The 23,016-nt window shown below is 37.8% G+C and overlaps 1 protein-coding gene and 1 long non-coding RNA gene across 5 annotated transcripts in view; one reads left to right on the plus strand and one right to left on the minus strand.

Annotated features, from left to right (window-relative positions):
* Scin (scinderin) overlaps window positions 1-23,016 on the plus strand; it is an 819,415-nt gene that overhangs the window by 103,042 nt on the left and 693,357 nt on the right. The window contains exons 15-16 of one of the 4 annotated variants that reach the window (XM_033756972.1): window positions 1,584-1,644; window positions 20,063-21,368. In XM_033756972.1, coding sequence (XP_033612863.1) covers window positions 1,584-1,644; window positions 20,063-20,118 — 117 coding nt within the window. In that variant the 3' untranslated portion in view covers window positions 20,119-21,368. Of the gene's footprint in view, window positions 1-1,583; window positions 1,645-2,233; window positions 2,947-20,062; window positions 21,369-23,016 lie in introns of those variants that run through there. The other 3 variants (XM_010643372.2, XM_033756974.1, XR_004514640.1) reach the window with 3 other exon arrangements.
* On the minus strand, window positions 16,137-23,002 carry LOC104875674. Its single transcript, XR_784140.3, has 3 exons — window positions 22,766-23,002; window positions 21,111-21,191; window positions 16,137-16,402 (listed from the first exon to the last, which is right to left on the minus strand). It is a non-coding gene; the product is annotated as an uncharacterized LOC104875674 (long non-coding RNA).

Consider the following 23,016-nt stretch of genomic DNA (forward strand, 5'->3'; position numbering starts at 1 on the left):
TTTTTGTCTCAAAAGTTTTAAAAAAAAAAAAAAAAAAAAAAAAAAAAAAAATCCTGTTTTTCATTTATTTGTAAAATACATTCATGTTTTTGATGTGTATATTAAGAGGCCCACTTTTATGAGGGAGACTAAATTATTGCAAACTCTTCTGACATTTGACAAGAGGTTATTGGGACCCCTGCCCTGGAGAAGAAGCAGGGACAAGTAGGTTTGAATCTAAATAGTTAAATACGTTACTGTTTTATATATCTTCATCTAGTGAACATCAGTGGTGATTTGACATAGCGCATCGGGTAGCTTTTAAAAAATCTCTTTGTAAACTAACAATAGCAAGACGGAGAAAAAAGAATGTTAGGAATCAAATAATACAGAGCAAGTGTGAGATCCTTGTCTGAATTAGACCTGGGTTTAGAATCGGCACACAGACTATTGATTTTAGTGTCTGTTTCTAATGGCTAAATCATTTAGTTAAATTACACAGAAGCCCTCTCTGTTCTATGGTGATCATATGTGAATTGAGGATCCAGGCCCGGCTTCTCAACATACTACAATTAATATCTTCTAAGTCATACTTATTTGCATTATACAGTCATGGCGTGTTTTGTGTTTTGCAAACAAGCATTCTGACACTTCCAGTATGAATTAGAACACACCAGAAACTTAGTGTGAGCAAAATTGCTCAGCCAATAAGCGATTTTAAAGTGACTTAAGTATAAAATAATTCAAGAGAACTTTTCAGCATTAAAATATTCAACCTGTTCTGGGAATGGTGGCACACACCTATAATCCCAGTACTTTGGGGTGGCTGAGGCATGAGGATCACAAGTTTAAGTCCAGAATGGGCAATTCAACAACTTAGCAAGACCCTGCTTCAAAGTAAAAAAATTTAAAAAGGGTTGGGGATATAGCTCAGTGCAAAGGTGCTGGGTTTAATCCCCAGTACTGAAAAAAAAAATTTCAACAAATTTGACAAAAAAAGATACATATGGAATATCTATATCTATCTATCTATCTATATATATATCACAGATTACACATATGTGAACGTCCAAATTTAATTTAAAACTTTGATATTTAAATACTAAACATTATAGCATGTTTTCAAAGTTATACAGGGCACAATACTGCAGGAGAAGAGCACTAGGCTTAAGTCAGAGATTCCTGAAGGGAGTCTGGGACCACCACAAGCAAGCTGTGCGTCTAGACCTGCTCCTGTCCAGTCTCTCCAGCATCTGGGAAATGTGGGTGATAACTACCTTAGGCACTCCAGGGTCTGGGTGTCATGAAACAACCAATTTGTTGTTTTTTAGAAACATTACTCCCTAAAGTAGAAAAAGCCATGTCAACATAAAATGTGAGGGTGAAATTTGTAGTCAGACCGGCTGGGTATAAATTTAAGTGTCTCTGGTGGGAATGAACACTTGGAAGGTGAGGGAAGTGCTGTGGGCCCCCTGCTCACCCCTTTCCACCTGGAATTGTTGTCAAAATAAAATGATCCGAGGACTTAAAGCATTTGGCACGGGGCCTATCATCAAGACGACACTCCTAAAGCAGTACATATTGTTACTGTTTTGTTTTTTCAGATATTTATTTGGATTGGCAAAGATGCCAATGAAGTTGAGAAAGCAGAGTCCCTGAAGTCTGGTAAGCTAGATCCTGTGGGTAGTTAGAGGAGTAAACTGTTTTTTTTTTTTTTCTTCACCATATCTCTCCAAAATACATATCAAAACCAAAAAGTAGCTTCCCTATCATCTTCAGAGCTAAAGAGTAGTGGAATCTTTTAAAACTGAAGAATTTCACGAGAAATGAAAAATTTTTTAAAAATCTAATTTAGAATAAAATTATATCTAAAAAAATTTCAATTCATTTAAACCTTATTTTTTAAATGGAAATAGTAAAACCTTGATAATTATGATGATGTAGATAATTTTAAACTTCCTTTAGAGTAAGTAACACTGTTCTTTTAGGTATTGTGTTTTTTTATTGAAAAGTATAACAATCATGATCCCATAAGAATAATTTCACAAAATTTGAAATTTTATCGAGCAATCGTGAGACTTTATAATGGCGCTTCCTATGGCAGATGAGGTAAATCAACAAGAAATTTTTTATATTTGGCTACTTGGGGGGCAATGAAAATTTAATTCATTAGCAAATATAAAATATTTTCATTTTATAGTGACTTTAGTTTAACTAAAACTAATTGAATTTATATCTTTGCAACTCTTTGTAGCCAAAATGTACCTTGAGACAGATCCTTCTGGAAGAGATAAGAGGACTCCAATTGTCATCATAAAACAGGGCCTTGAGCCACCCACATTCACAGGCTGGTTCCTGGGCTGGGATTCCAGCAGGTGGTAAACTGATTTTTGTTAAAAACAAACAAGCATTAGAGGCATATGAAGGGCAGTTGTCTCATCGCTGTTGGGGAGGGGATGCTTTTTGTTTGGCTTTAGAAAATTAACCTCAGCCAAATGGCTAATTTTATGCCAAGTATTGGTTAAAATTCTTTTTAAAGGGAATTTTGTTACATTAATATGTTAAAGTAACCTAAAGTAAATTTTTATTAAGGGCCAATATTAGCTGTTCTGAAAACAGATTTATATCTTTTTTATGACCTTTTAAAAATGGAATGCTCTGTACTTTCTAGGGAATTTGTCAGGTAGGAAATTTTATAATTTAACAAACATTAGCCAGACTTATTCTTTAATATGCCAGAGAAGAAAGCCGTTGTGCCTTTGAAGTTTTTTCTCTTTTCTAAGTATTGTCTTCAAAATAATGGTATATTTGCAGTAAGGTTTATATTAAAATGGCTTTAAAAATGTGTTATTTGCTTTCTTTAGTCAGTGTGACTTTGATATTATTAACTCCTAAGTGTCATTTTCCAAGCGAAACTTTCTCTTTTTGCTTTTTGAAGCCACAGCTCTTTCATGATGAAACAAATTGTATTCTTAACAATTTAGCTGTATGTATTTGACTGTACATGTTTACTATCACAATAGATATACACAGAAAACTTTACTAATGCTTTTTCATTATTAAAATACATCTTTCTGGAAAGGTTTTGCGTTATAACATTTTATTCAAATTTCACGCGTGTTGATTACACTATTACTTCTATGGATGTTATGATTTAGATCTAGGATGTCCTGCCGAAGCCTCACGTGCTCAGAGATGGGGCTTTGGGAAGGTGACTGGGTCATGGGGATGTTCTGCTCATCAGTGGATGAATCCATTTATAACTAAATATTCTGTTAGGAAGTGGGGCCTATCTGCCTCCGGCCAGATGGTATGGTATACGGTATCTGCCTAGCTCCTCCCATCTCTCTTTGCTCCCTGGGTACCATGAGGTGAGCAGTTTTCTTCAGTCATACCAGGTGTTTCCTCTTGGCTTTGAGGGAAAAACGGAGCCAAACTGCCCTCCACGGTAACCCACCTAAACAAGGCAAGAAAAACCAACCCAAAGGTCCAAAGATGAGAAGGGAAGAAACTCATCTTGGTAAAGCCACCTGAGCATTAGTAGTCTTTAATAGTCCCAGGTGTTTGCTCCATGCAGTCAGCTTGAGAGATGTAACTAGAGCCTTTGCAAGTCAACTATACCTCATTCCATTTCTCACGCAGCCTCACTGCCGTATTATCGCCATGTGCAGGAACAGCCCCCAAACTGTAACTGTTTGGGTGTGCTTTGGACCTTACATGTCTTTCAAGGGCGTATGTACGGAAGGCTTGATCCCTACCTGGGGGCACTTTCGGGAAGTAGGAAACCTTTCTGCCACGAGGTGAGCAGCTCTGTTCCGCCATGCACTTTCCACCACAGGCCCAAAAGAGCTGAGTCAAACAACTGTGAACTGAAAACTTTTAAATGATAAGCTAAAACCGTAAGCCAAAATAAACCTTTATTCCTTACAATCAAAATATCTCAGGTATTTTGTCCTAGAGACAGAAAGCTGACTAACACAAGGTGTGATTAAGAAAAAAATGGTGAAGATTTAAAATGTTTAGTCAGGAATTGAGCTCCGTGGCACCTTGCCTGCCTTGCAAGAGCAAGGTCCTGAGTTCTATCCCTGGTACCACCCCAAAAATAAATAAAAATTTTAAAATTAAGATGTTTAATAAATATATCACAGTAAAATGCATACTGCTATTAACCCCACTCACTTTCTATCCCTTCACTTCAAATTCATCATTTTTGCCACTTTCTGAAGCAGTTTTGGAGGTCTTTTTTTGTATCTTTAGGGATGCTATCATTGCTGCCTTGAGTCCTGAATCAATTCAAAATATTTATTTTTGACTATGGGAAAGAGCTAAAAGTTGCACAGTGCCAGATCTAGTAAATAGGGTGGATGAGGACGTGCCATAAAGCTTTTATTTGACAGAGATTGCTATAAACATTTTTTTTTTGAGATAGGGTTTCACTATGTAGTTGAGACTGACCTGGAACTCACAATGTAGCCCAGGCTGTTTTCAAACTCACAGCAATCCTCCTGCCTCAGCCTCCCGAGTGCAGGGATTATAGGGGCCACCATGCCCGGCTTTGCCATAAACATTTTGAATTTGTTCAGGACATTGTGGCTGCCACAAAAAGGCACTAAGAAAAGAGGACTTTCAGCTTCAGCACTTGACAAAAGCAACAGGATAAGTGTATTTGAAGCAAGGGTATTTTCAGGGGGACTTGATGATGCGTCTTTTACCATAATATATTATTTGGCTAAATGCACCATCTGTTTTTTTTTAGTGTGTGTTTCTGATGCATAATAATTACATGTATTTGGGGGAATTGATACAAATATATGATATTTTGATCATCCCCCCCCACCCTCCCCTGTTTCTGCAACAATGTGTACATCTAAACAGCATGGTAGAGGGCACTCTTTGTATTACTAAAGACAGACTTTATTGTGTTCTAAAAACACTAAAAATTGCAATCACATGTAATTATGTTTTGGGTCAAAAAGCAGTTGTGCTTCTGAGCAGGTACAATGTGTCCTTGTTCTTAATCTAGAAGCATTATATACTACTTTCTCATTTTGATATTCAGTAGAGTACATAAAATATTGATTGTATATTTGCTACATGCCAGGCTGTCCTCCCCTGGGGATACAGCAGAGAACAGAGAGATTGATATGGGCTGCCCTCAGTGGAGCAATAATTTAGTAGGTGGTGACAGAAAATAAGCAAACGCTCAAATAGATACTGTCATGACAATATCTATACTATATGTCATGACTTACTGTCAGACAACAGTAAGTGCTTCAAAGAAATATGACAGAAGAGGATAGCAAATGTGAGCTGAGAGATCCTATTTCAGATAAAGTAGAACAGGAAAGATTCTCTAAAAAAAGGGATGTTTGGACAGAGACCAAAGAGACTGAAAGAAGGAGTCGTGCAGAGGGAGGTCCTAAGAAAGGAAGCCTTTGGCTTTTACGAGGAATTCTGAGGAAGCCAATGTGGCTAGGGGGTGTTGAGAGAGATGGAGAAGCAAGGAGATAAAGTCAGAAAGGTAGTGGAAGCATAAACCACACAGATCTTATAGAACTTTTATCTTTCCCAAGGTTGGTGGAGTGAAATGATCTGGATTGATTGGACCCCTTTGGTTCCTCACAGAAAAGACTTCAGGAGGGCATCCTGGAAGGAGAGGTCCATTAGGATATTCTGAGTATGATCCAGGCCAGAGCTACCTGGTGGAGAAGGACCGGATATATTAGAAATATGAAGCCAAGAGGAGAATGCAGATCTAAGCATGAGATAAGAAAAATCAGTTAGTAGAGGAGCTGCCGTTTACAGAGCAGGGACCCTGGATGAAGGTTTTGCTGGGGGTAAATAGAAGTTGAACATGCTCATTTTGAGATGCTTATCCTATTGGGCAAAGTTGTCGCAGGCTGTTCAAGTTTGATAAGGAATTCACTGGCAGACATGTACACTTCGGGTCACTCAGTGTGCAGGTACATTTCACGGTGTGAGTGTGATTACCTGGGGCACGAGTGCAGCTAGAGAAGAAATCTGAGAGAATGGCCAAGTCCTGGATGTTGTGCCATTTAGAAATGTGGGAGACGAAGGGGTACAGTGATGATTAAACACATAGAAATTAATAAACGTAATACACCACAGAAAGAAAGTCAGTGGTCATCTAAATAGTTGTAGAAAAAGCCTTTGACAAAACTCAATATCCTTCATGATAAAACTTTGGAAGATGTTAGGTAGAGAAGGATCTTACTTGCAAATAATTAAGGCTGTATACAAAAAACCCATAGCCAACATCACACTTATTGGGGAAAAAGTTCTTGTTCTAATCTGACAAGTTTAGAAATTCAGGTAAAAAGAAATCCCACATATGGGCTTATAGAAAGCTGTGGCTGTCTGCACACAGGAACTACAGGGAAATCAAAGCTTGTGCGAGCCAACTGGGAGACAAGGGAGTGGGGAGGGTATTTCAGCTGAGTTTAATCAAACTCTAAATATTTTCAACAATAACAATCTAATGTAATAAGATAACTTTGAGCTTTGTGGGTTTTTAAAGTGACATTTTTCTGTTCTTGCTCATAGACTATCTTTTGACTTTTTGTGTTTGCAGAGCCAATGAAAACATTGCTACAATGATAATATTTTCAGCAGGTATCACTGAGGGTCGCCAACAGTCTTCTCTAATGGTTCATAATATGCAACCCCAGTTTGAACAAGAGAAATCATTATGCTGAGATTCTCCCTCTGAATATAAAAGTGCTTCTGAAAAGGTCATGCTTTATAAGACCAAGCATTATTTTACATGAACTTTTTCTGAGAACACCAGGGGTGACATCTGCTTAAATAACCTTGAATCAATTACTCATTTGAGTATTTTGATTTTTTTCCTTTTGTGTTAGGCATCAGCAAGCCCTCAAAGACTCAGAGACAAAGCATATTATGCCCAGCTGACCCTGTTAGTATAAGGACTACTTCCTTGTAACTCCATGACAATAGTCCTGAGGAAAAGGGGTCGCTGCCAAATACAAACATAAATACTCCTCGAATGAGCTTCATAGTTGATACAGGAGCAAAGCACTGTATGTTCCAGCACCAAAACTATCACAAGCTCAGGAAATGTGTAGGCAAAATGGCCACAGAATAACCATTTTTTAATTGTTTTTAAGACTAGAAAGTGGGTTGCCCGCCACCATTTTTCAATTTTAATAAAAGAAAGTATCAAAATGTACAGAATTATGTCCCTATTTCCTAAAAAGAATTATGGGCATTGTATAGTTTATAAAAATCTTCTATGTCTCTAAAATTTCCAACTTCATAAATTTCTTTGGGTTTTTTGATATATTTTTCCCTTAGTGCAGGAGTAAGAATTCAACAGTTATGTTTTCTACTACCTATAAATGATTATTATTATTATTTTTTGGGGTACTGGGGATTGAACTCGGGTCCTTGTGCTTGCAAGGCAGGCCACCGAACCACTGAGCTAAATCCCCAGCCCTTAAAAGATGATTTTTAAAATTTGGTTAACGTGACTGTCTGAAGTAGTTTATTTTTAATATTATAATAAAATGGTAGCTTTACTAAAAATGCTTGATCACAAGTGTTTTCCCAGGATTTATACACTGATTGCAAACAACACTGAATTAAAACATTATTCTTACAAATGCAGTATGAGTTGATCTAAGGTACTATAATTCATGAATTCATATTAATGTTTATGTCATCTAAATCATTCTGGGTAATGCCAATTCCTAGTAAGTAGGAATACGCTAATTTCAGTTTTCCTAATTATCTATACTGTCATTAGCTTATAATCCTTAGCTGGAGTATGTGTGGCCAGATCTCACCTAGCAGGGAAATGACAAGCCTGAGCTGGGGTAGTAGTGAGAATGACAGAGAACAGTCTTACCTCCTTCCAATGGTCAGAAGAAGAGATGAATATGGGCAAGGTTTCTTTGGAGCATTGATTCCCCAGTGTTGTGGAGGTGAAATCTCTCGTGACCCTTTCCCTTTCCGATGAACCAGAAATGGAAGCCGAGTGTGGAATCCTCAGGAACTTAATACCTTCTGGGAAGCATCTCATTCCACTTGGGCTGTTACTATGCACAACGGAGTTTACACTGGGCGGCACTCAGGACAGAAGGAAGCAAAGAACCAGGAAGGGAGGCAACTGAAGCAAGACTGAGTATCTCCACTTTGAAGGAGGCAGATTTGGGGAGAGTGAGAGCTGATGCCAAGACTCACTTGCATTATCTCAGTCTGTAGCTTGGTCCTGTATCCAACCCTTTGCCTACGGGAAGAAGCACTGGGAGATTTATATCCGTCCTGTCATATTTTTTACATACAGATAGAATAAGAGGTATTAGTGAATTGTCAAGCTCATGCAATATTACAAGATACAGAATGTGCACTTTCTGTATAGAACTGTTGTCTTTTATAATTCAGAGGCTAGGCAAGAGGATGGCATGTTTGAGGGCAGCCTGGGAAACTTAGCAAGACCCTGTCTGAAAACATATGTATATAGTAGACCCTTGACTTAAGAACTCGATCAGTTCCCAAGGGCTGGTTGTAACTCAAGTTGGTTGTAAGTCAATGCCACTAAGGTCTGGATGTTTACCTGGGCACATACTCTAGATAACAAGAGGCAGATGAATCTTCCATTAACCTAATTAACCCAAGTTGTTCGTGTGTCAGGCCGGTCATAACTTGAGGGTTCACTGTATTTTAAAAAGCACTGTTGGTGTAGCTCATTTATGGAGGGCTTGCCCACCAGGTGTGAGGCCCTTGGTTCAATTGCCAGTACAACCAAAATCAAACAAAAGAAAATCTTTTCCTGAACATATGTAGCCATCTTGAAAATGAGATATCAACAATCACACACCTATATGTGCGCACACGAACATGTGCACATGTATACACATGCTAGAAATCCAGTATTGCAGAAATCCGGGTGGTTCTCACTTCATGAGACATCACTGAGCTGTGCTTTCATGACTTTACCATTTTTATAATATTTTTATGTTATGCAGTCCATTTCACATTGCTATAACAAAATATCCGAGGCTGGGAACATATACTAAAAAAAAGATTTATTTGTTTACAGTTCACAGTTCTGGAAGTTTAGAGCATGACACCAGTATGTGCTTAGCTCTGGTGAGGGCCTCATGGCAGATAATATCTGGAGTGATAACATCATGGACTGAACATGTGTGGGAGTGGTCAGCATGGTGTGGAAGAATCAAGAAGCAAAAGGTCAAGGAGGGGGCTACCTTCACTCTTTTTGAGCAACCCAGTCTCATGAGAACAAACCCACTCTGTGATTCCAGCACTAATCCCTTCCAAGGGCAGTGGTCCATGACCCTAATTACCTTCACCAGGCCCTGCCTTTTCAAGTTTCCACACCTCAGCACCACCGCATTGAAACCAAGTATCCAGCACGAGTCTCTGGAGGACAAACCCTAACCAAACTGTGCATATACTGATAAAAATTTCACCCAAAGATGATTTTGTAAATCTACATTTCTTTATATAGAAAGATTTCAAACTGTATTATCATAGAGTAAAATAAGGCAATAAAATACACATTAACACTGACTCAAATTTCCTATTGTAACTATGCATAGATTAAAAGCCTAGATGGGTATTTTAATCCTCCCACATTACCTCCCTTGATATAGTCCAATTCATAGATTAGTAAAAATGGGCTTAGCTGTGATTTGAACCAGGTAGATTGGCTCTACAGCCTATTCTCCTAGTCTCTTTGGGTTGTCATAATTCCAGTGTCCCTGAATGTATAATATTGCTTCTACCTCATAATAATAATCCTTCTACTCAGACCTGCACTGGAATTAGGTGCAGCTCTCCCAGCAAGAAAATATAGAATGTGGTTCCAGGCAGGAGTTGAGGAATAACAGTGTGCGATTGTGATAGATTCCATGTGCCAGGGCTGAGCCTGTTTCATGTCATTGGTAGGGGAGGAGGGGAATGGTTTGGGTACCTTGAAAAACCGAGAGCACAACGACAGCGGACTCTCTATGTTTTAATCTGTGAGAGGTTAGGAAGCTTGAGAACTTATACCAGTCGACCATGAAAAACCTTGAAATCTTCTAAGAAAGGAGACTGAAGTAAGGAATGAAACTAGCTCAATATCATGTAGAGCTTTGTGGATTATTTTTTCCTCCCCTCTTCCCTCCATCCTTCCATTCCTCCTTCCTTCCTTGCCTTTCTTTTTTTAAAAAAAAATTACGTGACTTACTGTTTGGCAACTATCATTTATATGGTAATTTACTTTTCCAGGCATTTTTTGATATTCCCTGAATTTCTGATACTTGAAATAGAAATATTAAATAGAATGTATCAGCCTTGTGGAAATAAGGAAGCTGCTCCCTTTATTATTTCGGGGAGGAAGTCTTTTAATGTAATGGAACACAAAAAGTGATTTCTTAAGAAATACTCTTTCTTAATTTGGGAGTGAAGACTTGCCAGCAGAACCTAGGAAACCTTAAACATAGCATGTGATCAGTGTGGCTTAGTGATGCTTAAGTAATGGTTTAAGCACAGTTGGACTTACTTCACTATGCCTTGAAATTCTCTGTTTTTATTATATTTTCACAGCTTTCTAAGAGCTCACTGAAAATTTATGTGCTTCACACAAACAATGTTCTCTCTCAGTGCTTTGCATTATTTGTAATAATAAAACTTTATAATTTATACAATATTTAAAGATACGAGTCCCCCCCCAAAGCATTTTTCTGTATGACTGTCACACTTAGAATGAAGCTAGCAAATATAAATTCTTTCTGAATCTTAATGTTCCAATTTGTACCTGGATTTTTATTTAATTTTCATAAAACATTAACTCATAATTTGCCTGAACTTTGATGCCCAGGTCTAGTCAGGAGTGAGGATTTCTTTGTTAAAGCATCTGTACATGTTGTAAGGGAACTGATTAGCAAAGAACTACAGAATTCTGCACTGAGAAAAAAAATCAGGCCTGACAAATCACCAAGGCGTCAGCTTTCTGCAGAATATGAAATCATTAGACAAGAATTTCTCAGCCAAGTCTTCTCAGGCTGTACCACCGTGTGCCTTTCTGTAAGTGTCAACGATGTATTCTGCCAATATTCCTGCACATCTTTCGTCCATCTTTTGGCACAATGGATTGCCAAATATCACCCCTTAATCCTTTTTGCCATTTTCTTTGATGTAGTGGTGTGTTTTTTAGACTTTATTTGGAATGCATTAACTTCCAGATGAAAATACATGGCTCTCATGCTCTTAAATAGAACCTCTTAAAGGCATTCTGTTGTTTGGTGAAGACATACATACATAAGTCGGGATATAAAATGTGCTAATTGTTCTCTTGACAGTGCATTAATCTTCAGATGACCAGATATTTTAGTCCAAAAACTCGATGAGATTGATTAAAGCCCAATGATCTTTTCCATTTGAAGTGAAAAACTAATGCATGTAGTCAAGATTTCAGTTCTTCCAAACACAACATGGACAGTAGTCTCCATCTCTATCATGAAGAGTTAAGACTATTGTGAAAAAAATTTTTAACTTCTATATATGTGCTAGATCAAGACACCCTTTTATATGGTCAAGAGTATAAGTCTTCTGAGAAAAATATGGATGACATGCATATATTGATTAGTTTTGAGATTGCTATTGCTTTGTAAAAATGAGTTCAATGGTTTTTGGTTACTTACAGAATTATATACTCATCAAAAATAAATTTTAGGCATTTTTTTCCCAGTACGTACTCGGGATTGAACTGTGACCTTGTGCACATTAGGCAAGCACAGTGCCAGGAAGTTACAGCTCCAACACTTTTAATAAGTTTTATTTTGAGACAAGCTGGCTTCCAACATTCAATGTTCCTGCCTCAGCTTCTCTAGTAGCATGTACCACCTTGCCCTCCTTGGCCTAACACCCTAAAAAGAAACTTCTTACCTATTACCAGTCAATTCTCATTTTTCCTCAGCCCTCCTCTCTTCCTCGCTCTAGGTAGCCAAGAATATATTTTCTGTTTCAAGCTGGGTATTTGGGTCAGTGGTAGAGCATTTTTTGGTATGAATAAGACCCAGGGTCTCTATGGATTTTCTTATACTTCAGAGAAATGGATTTATGCGATATTTGATCCTTTGTGAGTGGCTTATTGAACAGCAAAATGTTTTCAACATTCATCCACTTTATAGCACATATCAGTATTTCAGCTATTTTTTTTTTTGTCAACTATCCCCTTTTATAGCTAGTCACATTTTGTTCATCCATCAGTTTTTGGGCATTTAGTTTTTGTTTTTTTTTTTAACCCTTTGACTAGTGTAAATAATATACTATAGATATTCATGTGCAAAGTTTTGAATGGACATATATTCTTATTTCTCTTGAGTGTGTACTTTGGAGTAACATTGATGCATTATATGGTAAATATATGTCTGAATGTTTGAAGAAGTGACAGTTTTCTAAAGTGGTCGCACCATTTTATATTTTCATTAGTAAGTAGCATGATTTTTACATTTCAAAATAATTTCATAATCTTATTTTTGAGAGCTGAATTTCTGTGTTTAATAATATCCCTTAACATTTGAATAAAATATAAACAAACGAGATTTTAACTGTTTTGAAAAATAGTTTAGAATTCAAAATTTTAAACAGTAATTATTTTTTTGGAGCCTGATTTTAATATCTCTTTTTCATATGGAGAAATTGCTTTCTTGCTTTATTACATATATGGTCTAAGTTTACAACCTGTATATGACCAACAAAAGATACAGTTGGAGTGTAACATTCATTCCTGCATTATGTTTTAATCTACCCCCCACTTAGCTTCCAGTAATTATTGGGAAGTTAATGTAGTAACAGAAAGCAGAAAATAATAACCATGACAGCCATTGATAATTTCCATTTTAATAACATATATACAAATTCTTAATATTTTCCAGATATGCTTACCACCTAAATATGTAAGTAAATAAAACTAAGGGATAATTATAATTTTTTTCATAGATATACAAAATAGTACATTTTAAATCAATCTTCTAGTACTAATAGTTTAGCTGCTATTGTTGTGGTTTGATTTTAATACATTCACACACACTGAGATCAGAATTTATTAGAAGATATTTTGTGAATCACTGGAATTTATACCCTTATTGTAGAATGAAATAAAAATTTTTTGTAGGGTAAGACAAGCACAGTAGGGTCAAGTTCTATTGTATGGTTTATATCAAAGCTATTTTATAATAGGATTTAAAACTGTTGCTCATGCTTGTAATCTTTTAAAAGACACATTATACATGTACAATTTGTATTTATATGTATACAAATTACACATACCTTTTCCCCCTGGAACATACATTTAACTTAGTATACTTTAGAGAAAAGTTTAGTTGCAGGATGATAAATGTTAAATTGTACAACATTTCTATGTCATCTTAACACGTGATTTATAACACAAGTGATTCCTCAGTCTATCAGGCTGATTTGATTTTTTTTTTTTTTTTTAGTTCCCAAAGAATCACATTGATTCCATTGAATAAGCCACTAAGGGTATGTTTCAATTTATATCACAGAGTTGCTATTCTAAAGAAAATATAAGAGCCCATGGGTTTACTGATCAAGACTCTTGAGATAATTCTCCATTTGTCCGTTCATAGGCAGTGTTGCCTTTAACCAGAACTGAGCAGGGTCGCCTCAGAAATCAGTTGTTTCTGTTCTGAGTGGTAAGACTTGAGACTTCGTTAGTTTCATTCCCAACTTTGAAACTGCATCTGGATGCCTTAAGACCATAAAATCTTTTAGAGTGAGAATGTAATAAAGTTGCTGCCAACTCTCAATAGATTCCAGACTGCTATATTATATCCTCATGATAAATGAAGCATACCGAGGGATGGCTGTTAAAAACAGGAAATGCACTTTCGAAACAGGCACGTGTTGTTCTTTCTCATTTTGCTCACTGTCCTCATCTGTTAGAGACTCCGAGCCTTCCGTCCTCCGTAGGCGGTCAGCTTTCCCTGCGTTCCTTTCATCCCAAGTCCCAAGCCAGTCAGCATGTGGTCACAGACAGCTCTGATGTGTCACAGCCAAGTCACAGTTCCAGAAATTATGGGTATAGTGACTCTGGGCAAATAAATCACTTAGCCTCACTGAGCCTCGGTTCCTTCCATTTGAAATAGGAATAAATCACAGAGATTTGCTTTCCTGGTGGGGTAGTTTTAAGGATACAGTGGACCTTCGAGTTTTGAATGGCCTGACATATGAATACTTGGGCTGTGACCACAATTTTAGTTTTAACTTAGGACCAAAGGCTTGAGTTACAACCCAAATGCTGGCCATTTGTGCTTCCAGATGGTCTGAGATACAGGTTTAACCCTAAAAGAGCTCTAGAAGGAACACTATGATATCCTTTCCTGTGTGGAGTTGAGAAATTCTGCTCTCCAAGGACACTGAGATCCGCCTGTGTACAGGAGACAGACTTTGAAGGCTGTGTAGAGGAGCCTGAGCCTTCAGTTGCCCCTTGAGTTGCTGCCTGACATATGAATACTTGGGCTGTGACCACAATTTTAGTTTTAACTTAGGACCAAAGGCTTGAGTTACAACCCAAATGCTGGCCATTTGTGCTTCCAGATGGTCTGAGATACAGGTTTAACCCTAAAAGAGCTCTAGAAGGAACACTATGATATCCTTTCCTGTGTGGAGTTGAGAAATTCTGCTCTCCAAGGACACTGAGATCCGCCTGTGTACAGGAGACAGACTTTGAAGGCTGTGTAGAGGAGCCTGAGCCTTCAGTTGACCAACTTGAGTTGCAACCAGCCTTCATGAATGAATTGAGTTCTAAACCAAGGGTCCACTCTGATAAATGTGTAAAACAACTTCTTTTAAATTATCTTGCAACCTAATTGCTCTTCATTCGTTTAACATACATTAGTTTTTATAGAAATGCCAATTACTTATCTATGTCAAATTTAGGTCTCAGTTTATTCTTTAAATTATTTGCAAATAGCCAGCAATATTATCCTTTTATTCACTAAAAGGTCAGAAATTATGCAGCATCTTTGCTTAGTTTACCTATTTAAAGCTTTAAAAATTCAGTAGCTTACAGCATGGTTTAAATTCTATCCTTTTAAATTAATTTTGTTGGTACATTTAGGTATACAATATAATGACATTCATCAATGGAAATTTGTTGGTCTAAATTCTAATTCGTAATGGCTAAAATGCTGTTTACTTAAGTTCTATGATCTTCAGGAAGTTGAAAAAGTAATCATATATCAATAAAGTATTGTTTCATCAAGCAGTTATCAGTGTATTCAAGGTAACTTCATTTGGTGCTCCCAAAACCATCCAATGAGGAAGACGAGGAATAAAGATTTTAAGCCATACTTAACTTGCTTGTTTATTCATCCTACAAGTATTTTCTCAGTCTATGAATTGCCAGGTATGAAATTAGTTGCAGAACCTGTGGGAACTCAAGTTCTGATTGATTCTTCCTTTGATCTTGTACAACCTAGAGAAGGCACACTTGCCACCTCTGTCTTGGATCGTGCCTGAGAGCTTGTTCTACTTATATAGTGCGGCTTTCTGTGTTGGGGTTGTCTTAGAGTCACTGCAAGTGAATCAGAGTAATACAAGGCGGTGTGACTTGAAAAAAAATTCTATGAACATAATGATATAGACTTTCCTCTAAGTTTTGGTCTCCCTTACTTACCAGTAATATCACCTACCCTCTATGCCAGTGACTCTGGAAATTAATGCTGTACCAACTTCTGTACTAACTTTCTATGATTTATAGTTCTTCTTCCATTTGTTTCTATAGACTGTAACCCCTTGGTGGTCTGATTAAGTCTGGGTGAGAAAACTATATAAAGTCCTCTGACCATCACTTAAGGGTTGTAATCCTAAGAATTTTAATTTTAAAAGCTAAGTCTGGGGCTGGGGCTGGGGATTCTCAGTGGTTCCACTGGCCGCCTCACAAGTGCAAGGTCTGTAGTTCAATTCCCAGTCCAAAAAAAAAAAAAAAAAAAAAAAATAAAAAAAAAAAAAAAAAAAAAAAAAAAAAAGCTAAGTCTGCTTCCAAATGCTTTGATTTGATGGAATTATAGAATGCCAGTCTTCCAGCAGCACCTCTCTTTACCACTGTTTTGGGCTGTACCATAGCACTAATGTTCAAGTATGCCTTACTATTGTACTACACTATTGATAAAGATCTCTTCAGAGACTGTAGCAATTCTGACAGGAAGAAAGAATCTTTTGACAGAAGATTCACCATGACGGAGCAATAAAGGACTTTTGCATTTGCCTACAAAGGTAATAGAACTAGGCCTTCTTCATATCTTTGTCCAAACTAAGTCCAGATCACCAGTCCAGATCCCTCTTCTCTTATGGAAGATTTCTGTTGAGAGCATTTCTTGCTGCAGCTCTTTCTTGAGACCAACACACCCTAGAAGAAAAGAACCAATAGATCCATTTTTTAAAAAAATTCATTTGCTATCCAAGTGGTTCACTAGCTCTAGATACTAAGTCTTCCTAGCCAATAAAGATCAGAGTCAAGTGGCTGAATTAGGTAGGACAATAAAGAATTTCAGAATGACCAGTGCTTATAGGAAAGGTGATAACATGAAATAAAAATGGCACATCGAAGAATTAATTTATTACAGTTGGAAAAGTTAAGCTTCAGCAAAGTACAGGCTTAGACTCAATGATAAACAGATCTCCAGGTGGCTGAGGTTCAGAACAGAGCTAAAGAGTGGGTAGCTACCGCACACTGTGGACATATCACAAAAAGTACAGAGCTATGTTAGCACAATATGCTTGGAATGCTATGGTTATTCCATGTGGACAATGCACAGGAATGAGGGTGGGAGAGCGGAGAAGAAGGAATGGTGCAGATCAGATTAGAAAGCAAGCCATACAGTAATCAAAGGCCTGAAAACTGAGAAGTTACCGCTTCAGGGAGACACAGAAGTATTGATGAGTACGTAAGTCCATAGTATAAACATGAGGCATCTTGGTAAAATACCAATTTCACTTTGAGGAACAGAGAGGAATTGATTGTAGTTGATTTTTTAAAAAATCAGCAAAAGTTTCTCTGTTACTCTGTTAGGAAGAACTAGACTCCATTCACTAACAATTTTCTTTTGACGTTCTCTGGGAGGTCATTATAGTAAGTAACTCATGGCAAATGACTAGAATACTAAACAGTTCAGGCCCAATCCACTGTTACTTATTTGCATGATTTTAATTTTTTTTTTTAAGTAGTAGAGATGGAACCTAAGACCTCTGCACTAAGTTACATCCACAGCCTTTCTTAGTTTTTGAGACAGGGTATCACTAAGGTGTCCAAGCTCTTCTGGCTCAGCCTTCTCAATAGCTGGAATCACAGGTATGCACCACTATGTTCAGCAAATTTAAAAAAAAATTTCATTAGAAATATGGTAATTCTAAACAATCCTTTCAAAAACGATTGTTACATATTTTATACCAGGGACATATGAACCTTTAACTATGAGTTATCTTACTTTGTGCAGACAGATAAATGTAGGAAGGAGACTTTATGCAGAATTTAAAAGGGAGATTTCTATTTCCCTCTCATGTAATATTCCTTTTTTATTTATTCTGCAAAGGTTAAAATATGCTAATGTCAACCATATACAGTCTAATAATTGTCCTCTTATCTTCACTGTAGGATGAGCACCAAAACTAAACAAATACTGGACAAAAATACAAAATGTTTAAAATAGAAAAATGTGAATATAACTTGACTTAAAAGATTTGAAACTTTAATGGTTTGAAGGTAGAGGGAAATTATTTTTCTCAAAGTTATAATTAGTTTCTGCTTCAGAAATTATCAAGTTCTGATCCTGCTTTGGGGGCCTCCTGCCCTTGAGATTGAGAAAAACACTTCACTGGGCCCATTAGTTAGAAAAACATTACATGCATCTGCTTATGATTAGTCTTAGGAATAGTGAAATAACTCTTAAATTTAATGCTGGTATTTTACATTAAGGAGCTTATTCTATTTTGTAATAATGGTGGGTTTAAAGCTGGTTTTACACAACTGTAAACATTAATAAACAGATGTAATCATTTATTTTACATTTTCTCTGCATGGAATTGTCCCTTTAAGACTGTCATGTGTTTTTGTGGAGATCTGTGGGTTCTTGTTTGAGTGGTATTCTTAAGATAGTGAGTGTTCACTGAATAATTCACTGAGCTTATACCGTGTGCCAGGTATTGCTATAGATGCTAGGGCTACAGCAACATACAAGATTGATGCAACCCTGCTTTCTGTGATTTACCAATAGCAACGAAGAGCTAGTGAGGGCACACAAGGAACAAATACAAGTCATGCCAGGTAGTGAAAGTGCCAAAAAGAAAAAGCAAACAAAAACAAAACAAATATTTAGAAAAAAAAAAACCAAAATCAACAACCAGTAAGGACTAGAATGTTACAGTGGAAATAAGGTATTTGGGGGAAGGCCTCTCTGAGGGCATGGAATTTATGTCTGGGCAAGAGTTTTGTCTCAGAAGCAGAGAGAATGCATGAGATGACTGGGAACATGAGGGCCTGAACTAGAGGGACAGCAGTGGGCATGGCAAGAGGTGACCAGTTTCAGATTTATGTGTTAACAGGCCTTGCTGATGGGTTATATGTGATATATGAGGGCAAGTCCTAGGTTACTGAGCAAATGCGTAAACTAGGTTGCCAATAAATGTGATGGGAGCTATTGAGTCTAAGCGGTAGGCTTAGCAGCTGAGAGGCTTATATGGCAGTCAGTTGTGGAATTCAGGGAAGAGGTTCAGATTGCAGACAAATTTAATATACGCTGCCTAAATTCCTGCATTTAAACCTTGGGTACTGGATGAAATTACTTAAGGGAAAAAGTATGGGTAAAGACCTAAGGACTAAGCTTTAGAGCCCATCGACAAGATGACATGAAAACTTGTGACAGAAAGGATTAAAATGCTCACGATAGAAGATAGAAATGTCAAAAGGCCTGGACAGTTGAAATAAAATATAACACACTGTTTTAGTTAAAACTGGATAGAATCAAGGCTCCTCTGTTCTGATGTGTAGCCCTGCTGAGGTCCTGTTAGCCTGGATTTTCTCACTATTCATCATCCCAAGAGACAGATATAAAGCCAGGACATAGAAACAGAGAAAGTAGCCTATGTTTAGTGTGGCATGATGCTTTTCTCTCACTGGGCCTTTTGAAAAGTGCAGCTGGCCTCCGGTGTAGAGAGCACATGAAGTCCGGAGGAAAAGACAGAATGTCCTATGGCTCAGAACTGGGTGGAGACAGAAAGGCCTTGAATCTGCCCATAAAAGGAGCTCACAGAGAGTCCTTGGGCTTGTGGGCCCAGGGAATCTTAGCTAATTCTAAGGGAATTTTGGATTGTGCTTCCCTTCTAACATTCTCTTTCTAAAGTTTTGTCAAAAATTGTACTCTAGCTTTATACTGTGATGGATCAAAGTAAATCAAATCCTGGATTGTAGCAGATAAAACACTCAAGAACCAGAGAAAGAAACAAATTTCCAGTCCCATACTACTAGCTAAAAGATCAATTAGGAGGTAAATTAGCTAGTTGGAGGGAGAGGTCATGAGAAATAGATTATATATCATGAAAATGAGAATGAAAGAGAGAGATGGATTAAAGGGATATTGGTGGCTAATCACTATAGATAGAAGTTTCTATCTAGCTTTAAGATTTCTATTTAGGATGACTGAACAAATTATCATCAACTAAAACAGGATGACCATGTATATTAGTCAGTTTTCCCCTACACAATACCTAATGCCCACAACTTAAAGATGAAGGTTATTTTAACTGTTTCCAGGGTATTCAGACCATGGTTGGCTGATTCCAAGGTAAAAACACTGTAGAAGCGCATGGCACAGCAAAGATGCCGAGTTCACGGCAGCTGGGAAGCAGAGCCAGGGAACAGTACCAGAGAGGAAGGGACCAGATACAGTATCCAACGTCATGCTCCCATGACGCACCCAGACACACAGAGCAATGTGTCCCAGCAATTCCTCAGGTAGCTCCCAGGCCAATCAAATTGATACAATGAAGGTTAACCCTCCATTCCATGTTTTAGCAGGGATGATAATGACATCATGCAATGGACTGGAGGTTATGAAGTTCCTCTGTTAAAATCCTAATTCCAAAGTGACAGTCCCTTCTGCTACATGAAGACACGGAAAATAAATGTTGTCTACGAGACCCTCAAGAGACACTGGATTTGTCTTTGCCTTGACCTTGGACTGCCCAACCTCTAATATGGGGAGAAATAAGTTTGTTGTGTGTAAGCTACCCACTTATTATATTTTATTATAGCAGAGCCAAAGGGATAAATACATATGATAATTATAGTTTGACAAGTCATTTAGTAGACCAGTTCGAGAGGCAGCTAGAAATAGAGCTTTAACAAAACTTTTGGAACGATATTGACATGCTTCTTCAGAGAGGCAGGATCCACTCATTTTCCTATATTGAGTCTCCACTGTTCAGCACATCCTCTTATCCCCATGGGAAATTAGAATGCCCTCTTTTGGATGTGCTTGAACATCTAAGAACGTTGTGCCTCTGTGCTTGCCAACTCTTGCTTTTACCTTCACTTCTGTCCCCTCACCTCTTGTCTGGTGGTGAGTTCTCCCAATATCCATCTTACACATGGCATTTCTCTGTTACAATACCCTGCCCTGTCAGGCAAAGTTTGAACAAGTATGGGACTTGATAGTAACTTTCTATCTTATAATTCAGAAATCCCACTGAATATCATAGTAAGTATATATGTATGTATATGGCAGCTCCACTAGACTGGTTGCTTCAGCTACAGACCATTCTATTTACTCAGGTCTTCCAACTTGGGAAATTCCAATAAACATTCTTTGAAACAAGTAAAGTGAAGCATCCCCCAAAAGGAAAAGAAACTCACTATAGAGTGGCAAAAGATGGATACTCTAGTTTCTCTGTGTTATGTATTATATCAGAAAACGGGCTTATGGAAGAAAAGAGAATTACAGACATCAGATTTGATCTGGGTTTGGCATTTAATTAAAAATGAAATTGAAGCCAGTTGCTTGGAAGGAGAAGTCTTACCTGTTTATTAAGGTATTCGCTCAAAATACCTAATCATTAATTACCTGGAATACATGTTGGAAATGTAGATTGCTGGCCCTTCTGAAGACTCTTTTCCTGGGAGGTCTGAAATGGTGTCCAGGAACCTATATATTTACAAGACCTACTAAGTGATTCTCATTATCTTGAAAATGATTATTAAAGATAAAGGTTCACAAAACCCTTAGGGTCTATAAAACTTTTTTACTGCGTCTCAGGCTAAAAGAAATGTCTGACAGTTCCATTTATTAAGTAAATACTGTACTCACACAGTTGTAGTTGCTAACATGGTCCAACAGATGTCACTGTGCTTCACTCATAAAAATAAAACTACACAGAATCCCCAGACTTTCTCTGTGGGATCCCAGGGTACAGAAGCACACCGTTGGAGCTACAGCCTAAATGGAACATTTTCCTGGCATAATATGTAAATAAAATATCTCAAAGGGCTTTTGCTAGGAAGATCATGCAACAAAGTACATGGTAGGTTCCATAAATTTAATCACGTTTTACATCATTTGGTGCTATTTTCAAATGTTTATTACTGCTTATGCAACAGGCAGGCATACCAAACATTTTTTTTTTCTGTAAAGAGGGACAGAGCAAACGTTTGAAGCTTTTTCATAACAGATGATCTCTATTGACTATCTCTTCCTCTCCCCTTCTTCCTCCTCTTCCTTCTTCTTTCTCTCTCCCCCACTCTCTTGCCTTCCACCTTTTAAATATGTAAAACCCATCCTGATCTCCTGAATTTAACCCACACTGTTACTATAAAGTTAGAGTGCAATTCAGTGAAGGTGATTTTGCAAGGTTGAAACCGCTCAGTGTTTTTGTATCTTTCTAGTCAAGGGAAGGATGCAACAATACATTTTTGCAAGGAATACTGGCTGGGCCTACTTGATTTCAAAGGAAATACAAATAGGATTTTACAAAAGCCCCTTATCATCTTTTTGCAAATTCCTGTAAATGGCTGAGTTTCCATAGCAATAGCAAGGCAATCCTAAACTCCTACTAGAGTTAATAATTTGATAAAACATGCAATTTGAGATTTCACTGATTTTTCTTGAAACTATGCATTGGGGTAAATCTGCATCTTATATTATTCACAAAGGCAATAAGTACCACTGGTAATACAGGTCTTGAGAAAACCAGGAAATTTCTCTGGGATATTACCAATTTACAATAAAATAAGTACACCATGTAGATTCTTCCAAATTACAATTTCATATGGCATCTACCATAAAAATGGTCTTTCACTGATGCTTTCCCAAAACTTAGGTCAGTATTTCTCTCCTATATTGTCACAAGCACCCTGAAATTACCAAGGGCCACATTTTCTAGGTAAATTTATTCATGAGGCAGTTGGCTCAGTCTTTTCCCAGAAAGACATTCTACAAAAGCAGACTGTTTGCTAATCATCTTATTCTCAAGCACACAAAAGTGTCTACTGCCTATTCAATCCATATTTGTGAATCCGTGGAGGATACAATTACATTCAGAATCATCATTAGAAACATCCTGTTAGCATCTCCTCATCTGGAAATCTGGAATATTTCTAGATGTCTCTACCGCGTGGGAAGGAGTTAGAATCACTTGCAAGGGCGCATTCTCTTGCTTTTGTAAAAGCAAGGTGCGCACTGGTCCAGCCAGCCCAAGCGGCTCAGGACAGCTGCTCAACTACCTCCTGGTCACCCGTTAGCTAGGACGCCCGCCCGTCCGGTGTCCTCTGGAATCCCTGATCCTGCGTCCCTTGCACGCCCTTGGCCCAGGGTGACAGGGGCCGAGGCGGCGCAAGGCGGGGTCTACCCTAAACTAACGGGCTGTGGCAGGAAGGGTTGGGGGAGCAGCGGCTCGGGTCGGAGCCCGGCGCCCCACCCGTCCGGGCTGGTTAGAACGTGACCTTGTTTTGCCGTTGCTAGGAGACGCGCGCCC

The sequence above is a fragment of the Fukomys damarensis genome, unplaced genomic scaffold (assembly GCF_012274545.1).
Source record: "Fukomys damarensis isolate Sample0158 unplaced genomic scaffold, DMR_v1.0_HiC HiC_scaffold_4, whole genome shotgun sequence".
Classification (NCBI taxonomy): Eukaryota; Metazoa; Chordata; class Mammalia; order Rodentia; family Bathyergidae; genus Fukomys; species Fukomys damarensis.